Source organism: Octopus sinensis, linkage group LG8, assembly GCF_006345805.1.
Source record: "Octopus sinensis linkage group LG8, ASM634580v1, whole genome shotgun sequence".
NCBI classification, from domain to species: domain Eukaryota; kingdom Metazoa; phylum Mollusca; class Cephalopoda; order Octopoda; family Octopodidae; genus Octopus; species Octopus sinensis.
Genome location: NC_043004.1, coordinates 37,364,531 through 37,374,370, shown reverse-complemented (window position 1 = coordinate 37,374,370; position 9,840 = coordinate 37,364,531). Strand labels below are relative to the sequence as shown.

General features: G+C 37.1%; 1 protein-coding gene across 2 annotated transcripts in view; it reads right to left on the bottom strand.

Annotated features, from left to right (window-relative positions):
• The window catches only part of LOC115214968 (integrator complex subunit 6), a 31,970-nt gene continuing 22,130 nt past the window's right edge, over positions 1 to 9,840 (bottom strand). Inside the window, exons 14-19 of one of the 2 annotated variants that reach the window (XM_036505349.1) lie at positions 9,072 to 9,175; positions 5,595 to 5,731; positions 4,325 to 4,433; positions 3,720 to 3,848; positions 3,353 to 3,634; positions 1 to 319 (exon numbers count right to left, since the gene is read on the bottom strand). In XM_036505349.1, the coding sequence (XP_036361242.1) occupies positions 105 to 319; positions 3,353 to 3,634; positions 3,720 to 3,848; positions 4,325 to 4,433; positions 5,595 to 5,731; positions 9,072 to 9,175 (976 nt within the window). In that variant the 3' untranslated portion in view covers positions 1 to 104. The remainder of the gene's footprint in view (positions 320 to 3,352; positions 3,635 to 3,719; positions 3,849 to 4,324; positions 4,434 to 5,594; positions 5,732 to 9,071; positions 9,176 to 9,840) is intronic. The other variant, XM_029784065.2, reaches the window with a different exon arrangement.

The window sequence follows — 9,840 nt, the reverse complement described above, 5'->3', positions numbered from 1 at the left end:
TGATCTTGTATGTGCAGCAAATTTCTTTATTATAAAAGGAAATATGTTATATAAATATGAAATTATAATAATGATGATGATAATAATCCTAGTTTGCAATGATATCAACATAGAGAATGAACATCATTTGTTCGAACTTGAAATTTCCGACTGCATTTAGTCTCACACTCTGTCATTGACAATTCAAATTTTTCCAAATGTTGGATCAACCGCCTCTTTTTAAACCGCGCTGCCTCTCCAACTAGATCTTTGATAAATTTTACTTTCATATTCAGTGTACCCTTCATAGAATTCAAATACTGGAAAAATTTATCATAATCTGCAAAATATTAAAACAAAAATAAATATACAAAAAGCAAATAGAAAATGTTAAGGCAAAAGGCATTTCCTATTTGGCTTGTACATCATCTTTGACTGAAGACCTCCAGAACTGTCTACAATGTGTATAACTGCATTGAAATGGATAGTACACAGCCGATGAATTCACTAAACAATCTTTAGTTTCCTGTTGGCACAGAACAGGCTTCAACATTTTATAAAAAGGCTCGATGTGCTTAATAGTTAAGTAATCCACACTTGGCAAGCATGTTACACAGTACTTCTAAATAAGATCATATTTACAGAAAAGTTAAGGGCTTCACAGGAAAAGTTATGTTTAAAGAAAAGAAACAGCAATGCTAGATGCAAAATTCTACAATGTCAGGAAATATCAGGTACAAAGGGAGACCAAATCTATAGACAAAGGAATGAGAATGACATGAGGGTCCTAGAGTTCTGGGGTGTAAATGAATTCATCATCAAACATACTTATGCCATTGTGGAACTTACTTCCAAATACAAATTCTAGAAAATTTATCATAGCTATTGACCAGTTCTTTAGTTGGACTAAAATCACAGCTGGAAAATGAGTAACAGTATTAGTGATATATGCCAGCAGTCAACAGTTCTAAGAAGGTTTGGTGAAGGAAGGAAAGTAAATGTTAAATAAAAAGTATTTTATGAAACCAGACAGAAGTAGTGAGATGGAATCAATGTAATTTGAGAAGTGCATCTGAGATGCATTCAGTCTCAGTGATAGTACAAAGAAAAGGCTGTGAAATTATCACAATGAGGAGCTCCGAAAATGAATATGATTGGAAGAGTCTATTACAATGCAGCAGACATCACGGACCAAAGCATTTAGTGATAGAAAAAGATATTCGATGAAATGTTGAAAATATCACGATGGGAAGACATACCATTCCAACTTGTGAGGAAACTGTTAACATCAATAACTGTGTAGCAGTGTTTTGTAAGAAAGGAAAAGATTAACTAGGAAGTGAAACTGAAATTAACGGATCAAGTAATGAAAGTGATAAAGTGAGGGGAAAGGTGGTTCAGTTGCAAGTATGGACACTGTAATGGGGAAGATTGTATAATTGCTGCATGTCAATGAGACATGGTGGAAGGTTTGAGATGGCGAGCAAGAAACGAAGCAAATATGTTGAATGTGTAATACTGGAGCACAAATGTATTGAGAAGAAAGCTGGATATAAGAGGAAGCAGATGTGGTGTGTAAGTATGTGTTGGTATGGGCATGAGATATAGATGGAAAATATCAGTTGTATAAAGAAGTAGTGAGTGCCTGAAGTGGTTGGAACAAGTGGAAGGAGACTTACAAAATCAGGACAAAGTGGTGGAGACTAAAATGTCTAAGCCACAAGTGCAAGCACAACAAAACAGTTGATGGAGGTTGGGATGTATGAATTGGGTCTGTTGCTCACTGTTAAATTTCCATCTACCACCCTTACCATAATCTCTTCATTTATCACTCAATCACATATTCATCATGGTACCAAGCTACTTGTATACCGAAAAGTGACTTTTGACTCGTTTTCAATCCCTCCACCATCACTATTATTGTACCTCTCTTTTCACTAATACACCCCTATTTTCCCCCCTTGTAACCTGAAATGACACTGGGATGAAATATTGAAGGCTGATCTCAAAATGCTGAGCCTTAAGAAGGAGATGGCAGAAGACTGAGATATGTGGCACTTTGCTGTAACCAAGAAGACTCACTCACCACAACAGAATTGATAACCTAAAGCCAAGGTGCCATGTAAAAAACATTGATGTGAGTGCTGATGCTACATAAAAAGCACTGGTACTGGTGCTGGTGCCATATAAAAAAAACCCAGCACACTCTGTAAAGCGGTTGGTTTTAGGAAGGGCATCTAGCTGTAGAAACCTAGTGAAAACAGAATATGGAACCTGGTGCACCCCTGGCCTTGCCAGTTTTGTCAAACCATCCAACCCATGCTAGCATGGAAAACGGATGTTAAGTGATGATGATGATGATTATTATCAGTTTTGAGATGTTGAATGTTGTTGGTTCTTCTTATAAACTGTAGGGAGGAGTGAATGGGGAGACTGAAGAATTTGGTAGACCTAGGGTAGAATTGTTTTGTTTACCTGCTTAGGTATTTTAGCATTTTTGTGGCACTAAATTCCTAATCAACTAAAAAGCGAGAGCTCTAAATTTTTGGCTGAACTGAGATACCAGAGTTGAGGGAAGGGGAATCAGAAGTCCTTTGTAGTTACAGACTTTGAGATGATTTGATGGGTGCAAAGTTGATTATGGCTGGGTTTGGAAGTGATAAATGGATCAAAGTTATTTAGGATATCAACATTTGTTAAGTTTATGTGCAGGTGAGGATACTAACTGATGTAGACAGCTGAAGATGGTAAACAATTTGACATGTGTGCCACCAGCATAAGTAAGGGGTGAGTAGGAAAGCAATGGGTAACTGGAATCCGAATGAGAGATTGAAATAAACAGTGTAGCCTGAGGCTGATCAAAGCCTTGTAAATGGATTTGGTCAGCCCAAGGCTGCAGTTGAAAATATTTGCTCAGGAGACTAAACCTAAAACTTTGTGGATGGGAAAGTAAAAATTCAAGTTGAGTGGGTAGATAGAAGTGACATCAGGAAATTGGTGGAGTGTCTTTCTATTGGAAATAGTCAGTTTGCATGTAGGAGCCCACGAACAAAGACAGATATGAATTCTCCATGGCTGTAGAGCTACAGTAATTCTGCTTGTTCATGACAAAATGCAGTGCCGTTGGCTTCTGCAAAAACAACCTGGAGACTTGGTGTCAAAGACACCATGGTTAAGGTAAGAACAAAACTAGTTTTTATTGCTTGCTCATTTCTACACCACATACATGCCATTAACAAATGAAATAAGTAGAAATGTTAGGCAATGAAGAGGCTAAAACCGTTGAGCAGTTAATTCTATGAGAATTGATTGAATAAATGTTGTTGTCCAAAACTGGAGTCATTTTGCTCAAAGCGAAAATTATTATACTTACTTTTACCAGGCTTTCTCAGTTCCTTGTATAAAATAATTCTCAATTTTGCATTATGGTTCCAATGAATAGATTCCAATTTATGATTTGGATTGTTATTTAAGTTTGTAAATTCTGAGCATTGAACTTCTATATCAGTTTTTAAAGATTCTATTTGACTTGACTGATCAAGTTGATATGGACTGACAGAGAGTTCATTAACATGGTTTGTATCCATTGGCATTTCTTCTTGTAAATTAACCCAAGGATTAGGGAGTGATGTATCCTCTGCAAACGAAGCAAAAACTATTATATTAATCTACCATTCACTTAAATAGAAATGACAAATTACATTTTAAGGATAATCAATTTATTAGAATAAAACATTTACCAGAAGAATTTTCAACTTTCACATTATTTTCAGTCTTTGGACAAACAGGCGGTGGGGAGACAGCAGCAGCTTCTGTCATAATTGAAGGCGATGCTGGCCGTTTGATGGGAAGATCTCTTGGTAAAGGACCTATGGAAAAAAAAAGTTTTTTTTTTAAAGACAAAAATACAACAGAAAGTAAATTAACAGAAAAAATTATTCAACAAAAACATTTCATTGATTAAATCTCAATCATTCAAAAGGATACTTGTACAAATCTATTTTCAGCATTAATAATATTTGCATTAATTAAATTCAAACATTTACGAAAAATTTCTGTATACAAGAAAAAAAAACTCAAAAAAGCATTACTATTCAATACTTTAAAATACATTGCAAACTTCACACACACAACACAGATATCCCAATATCATCTTTACACTTTACTACTTCAAAAATCAGCAGTTATTGTCTCAACACAGCCTTTTGGAAGATAACGAGGCTGGGGTCAGTAATAACAAGTAATCAATCACTTTCATGAATTTGCTTTTGTATTTTAAATTAAAATAGTTTAACGAGAAAGCTAGGTTCAACCATTTTATAGGATATAACAGAGATATACTTGCCTGGTTTTCTTTTTCTTGGTAGTGAATTAACAAGTGTGTCTTGGGAAGTTTTCTTGCTACGAGACTGTTGTCCGAAGACAGCTTCATCAGCTTCATCAATCATAATATTCTAAAACGAGAATAAACCGTAAACCTGAATATTTATTTCTAACAAACAAGCACAAGATCATAATCTTTACTGTGGTGGATGGCAGTGGCAGAAGAATACAGTTGATCAAATTGAACCAGTTCTATACTGGTAAGTATTTTATCAACCCTGAAAAGATGAAAGGCAAAGCTGACCTCAGAGGAATTTGAATTCAGAATCATCATCGTTTAACGTCCGTTCTCCATGCTAGCATGGGTTGGACGGTTCGACCGGGGATCTGGGAAGCCAGAAGGCTGCACCAAGCTCCGGTCTTATCTGGCAATGTTTCTACAGCTGGATGCCCTTCCTAACGCCAACCACTCCGTGAGTGTAGTGGGTGCCTTTTACGTGCCACCTGCACTGGTGCCAGGCGAGGCTGGCATTGGCCACGGTCGGATTGGTGCATTTTACGTGCCACCTGCACGGAAGCCAGTCGAGGCGGCACTGGCTTCGGCCACGATTCGGATGGTGCTTTTTACGTGCCACCGACACGGAAGCCAGTCGAGGCAGCGCTGGCGTGAAGATATATAAGTAAACCCTGCAAGGCCTTTTGTACAACACTGCAGATTTGGCCTATCCTAAGTATTACATTAATTGTAATAGTGTTGCTGCCATCATCACCACCACCACCATCATCATCATTTAGCATCTGTTTTCCATGCTGGTATGGGTTAGATGGTTTGACTGGAAATGGTAAGCTGGAGAGCTGCACCAAGCTCAAAACATTTTCACATGTCAGTCTATTTGTTATAGCTGTCTGACATCAAGATGGTTTAATTCAAAGTGCCGATTAATAGTTGGAGGTAACAGGGAAGGATTTCCCATTGCTTTCTTAACTCAATAGAATTGGAATTTGAAATCAGACAGGTATGTTAATCTTACCTTGATATATAATGCAGTATCATATACCAATGGTTTAGAAGCTCCAAGATGTAACACCTGTAACTTATCAAGCCTTTGGTTCATATTAACAAATATATTTATGTAGTAGAGGGGTCCAAAATTTACAGTAACTAGCTTTTGTACTGCAATTCTACTAGTAATAAAATATACTTTTGTTAATTAAATATACACTACCTACAACAGGTAGCCATTCAATGGAAATCAAATGTTTTCAAAAATTTCATTACCAAAATAACTTACTTTGTTTACTTTAAATGGATTTCCAAACATATGCAATCTGACTGGCTGTGTCTCAATTTCTCTTAATGTGGCAGGCATCTTCTTGAGATATTCTTGATAATTACCCATTTGTTGAACTGGAATGCTATGAATGTAGTCTGTAATTAAAAGGAAGTGAATGAAAACTCAATATAAATTTGGCAATTTAAAAAAAAAAAAATTACTAATGGAGATATATTCTAATGTACAACAATATCATCATTATTTTAAGTCTGTTTACTATGGTGGCATGGGTTAGATGGTTTGAGAGGAACTGGTGAGCCACAGGGCCATGTTAAACCCTAATGTTAGCTTTGGTATGGTTTCCACAGCTGGATACACTTAGCTTACTCTCCACTGCAATAGAATATGGATCCAAGATTTGCTAGATATCCCCACCTTCACAGAGCTATACAAAGAAAATCCCTGCAAGGAATTGGTAGTTCAATACAATATGCACTCGGTTTTACTTTGACTAGAGAGCAATGCCATCTACATAAAGCTATTAACAAGACTTCTTCAAGTTCTTGAAAAATCAAAAGGTCCACCATCCTAAGTTTTCATCATAAACCTAACCAGATCATTCGTTTTAGCAATTAAGAGCTGCATTAGCAGAATTAACAGATCATTGTATTCAGGTGCTTTGGAGGAAAATACAGTTGAACTCTTTGAGGATGAACTCGTTTACCTCAGCATCACATAGCATTTCCAGCAGATATAAAGAAACGATTTACAAATAGTTGTTCTTCAACCCAAACACTCATTATACTCAATAAGCAATGTGTGCATAGAACTAAGTATAGTATAGGTCTATACTTAAATGGTCAAGCTTAAGTTTTAAGACTAATCCTAAATGATCTGAGGTGCTGCTTAGAGTAATGCTACAACAGAGGCATCCTGTGCAGGTGGCACATAAAAAACACCATTTGAGTATAGCTGTCGACAGTACCGCCTGACTGGCCCTCATGCCGGTGGTGTGTAAAAGCATCCACTACACTCTCGGAGTGGTTGGCGTTAGGAAGGGCATCCAGCTGTAGAAACTCTGCCAGGTCAGGTTGGAGCCTAGTGCAGCTATCTGGTTCGCCAGTCCTCAGTCAAATCGTCCAACCCATGCCAGCATGGAAAGCGGACGTTAAATGATGATGATGATCTTGAATATATTTCAACTCTTAAAACATTAAGAACAGGATAAGACAGAGCAACTTTCACAAATATACTTTGAGCAAGTTCTAAAGACTTCTGTATCCAGAGCAGTTATTGTGAAAGGAATTCTTAAGAGAAGCAATTCCAGGATCCTGAAACATATCTTCTTAAGCAGGCATGTCTGTCACGAAACAGAGAAAACAGATGCATAAACCTCTACAATGATTTCAGTTAAGCACAATAATCAGTCAACACGGTTTTCTCACAAAATGTATTCCTGACAAGACTCCTTTGCACACCAAAGTCAACAGTTTTTTTTGTCTGTATGGACATCCATCCCAATATATAGAAATGTGAAACAATGGCTGACATGCCCAAGAATTGTAACTTTTACAACTATTAACCACAGAGCTGCAGCTTGAAACTCTTAATATTTCAAATGAGCAGCAAGTGGGCAGACAGAGACAATCCTAAATGATTCGCTATAATCCATCTGTTTACTTTTTACAACCAAAGTAGATTTCCTACAATAAACTTTACTTAGTGAACCAGCACCATCTGAATGGAATGGAAGCACTGTCGGTTACGACGACGAGGGTTCTGGTTGATCCGAATCAACGGAACAGCCTGCTCATGAAATTAACGTGTAAGTGGCTGAGCACTCCACAGACACATGTACCCTTAACGTAGTTCTCGGGGATATTCAGCGTGACACCGAGTGTGACAAGGCCGGCCCTTTGAAATACAGGTACAACAGAAACAGGAAGTAAGAGTGAGAGAAAGTTGTGGTGAAAGAGTACAGCAGGGATCACCACCATCTCCTGCCGGAGCCTTGTGGAGCTTTAGGTGTTTTCGCTCAATAAACACTCACAACGCCCGGTCTGGGAATCGAAACTGCGATCCTATGACCGCGAGTCCGCTGCCCTAACCACTGGGCCATTGCGCCTCCACTCAGCACCATCTACACATGAACTAAACACCTCTCATTAAGCATGCATTATTAATTTTATGAAACTGGTCATCTTGCTTCTTTCACTACACTTCAAACATGCCACACAATCCCTAATGACCTTTCATGGTGACTGCACTGCAAACATTTAGCGGTTTCTTCAGTTCTTGAAGTTGCTTTGGGTTTGAGCAGTTGCTGACCCTCTATGAAGTAAATATGTGAAACCACATTAGCAATAATACAGCTGCAGTAAAGGAGACAATACTGTAGAACTGCTATAAACAAACATTCTAGATTGCATCTAAAGAAAGAAAGCAAGAAACCTGCTGTTGTCCCACTTCATAATGGGAGATAAGTGTCTGAACAACTCTAAAAATGAAACACAATGAAGCAGCCTCTATGCAGTTGCTTGACTTGATGCAACAGCAGCCAAATATACCTCAAACAGCACTAGATAATATAGTCCTAGATTCTGTGTTTAAAAAAAAGATGAGCTGATCACAGATAGGATGTCTTGACCATAGATCTGACCTTGGGCTAAGTGGCAAAATATTATGTATTATGTACACTAAATGCACCCAATGACCCTGCCTGGCCATTGCTTTGTTATCTTCCTGCCTTGGTGTTCAAATCCTGTTTGAAACACTAATGCTAATCCTGCCTCCCAATGACCAAAACTCTTCAACTTCTCCAGCCTCTCTCTACTAAATGTCATCCCGTTGACTGCGTTAACGAGGTCGGGGCGACAAAGATAGTGGCAATTGTTTCTATTGTTTGGACTAAATAATTAAAAATATGAAGGACAAAGACAATAACAACCTCATAGAATCATTTTTTCATAATGGTGTACATCAGGATAGCAAATTTGAGACGACATTTCATGTTATCTGCGACACTAAACATCCAAACTGTATTTCTTTGCATGCCTTCCTCTGCTAACAAAACAGCACTTGTTTTTGTTTATAATAGTGCTACAACAGTCATTGCAGATAAGACCATCCTGCATTGCATAATTATCTAGCACAGTGATTCTTTTCAACATCTCAGCCATAGGCCTCCAGCTTTCCCTCAAAGATCAGACTGAAGGCAAACCAGTCGGTTGGTTTATGTATGAAGTAAGCTTCGGTGATACAGTGATATAGGTTTGTCAAATGAAAACTAGTAGGGACAAGTACAAGATGATTGGTATATCATGGAAATTTGGATGGCTTTTTTCGTAAACCACAGTTATGAATGTGTGTGTGTGTGTGCATGCGTACGTGCATAGTAGCAGCAGTACCATCCAGATATTTGAGTGGTACTGTGGAGAACATGAATATTGACTGATAATCAACATTGATATGTAGTAAAAGCAGTTAAGAACTTACCATCATCAATAAGTTTAGAGTTCTGTGGGGAAACTTGTAAAAAGTTAGTTCTCATTCTTGAAATCTGATCTAATAAATTCTTTCTGGGAATATCAAATGGATTTCTGAAATGTATTTATTTTAAAATGATTTATGCATAAGTGAAATGACATGTCTTTGTTTATGCATGCTTTTCTTTAAACAATGTATGTGCTTGAAACATTCAATTTTTTTTAAGAAAGTGAAGACCAAGATTTGTTTTATGCAAAAGATAAACTTTGGAAATTTCCATAAAAATTAAAAAGATATACGAGACATTGTTTTAGAAATAATTCCATTTACCACTTATTTTAAAGATTAATACATATGCTCCAAAACCATTTTATTCCAATTCAGTATTTCATATTTCACAGGAAAACAAATATTAATTAACTCTTTAAGCCCCTAACCAGGAGAGATGGCAACTAAAAAGTTGCTGTGCTTTGATAACAAGGTTATTCATGCAAACTGGTAAGGAGATAATTCATGCAAAATACCCTGTGGTGCCATGGAAATTTCTAATGATCAAATAAAAACCATTTTACAATCACTGGTAACTTTTGGCATGTAATTTTAGAAAGTTTAAATATTCCTTCCCCCTGAACCACCAATACAGAACTTGGCTTTGTGAATTTAAAGCTTTTTATCTTTGAAGGATATTGAAAATATAGATAGAAAATAATCCAATTTTACTGTGGCTTAAGACAGATATTAGTATTTCTGATGTCAGTAGTGGTGAAAATAAAACTGA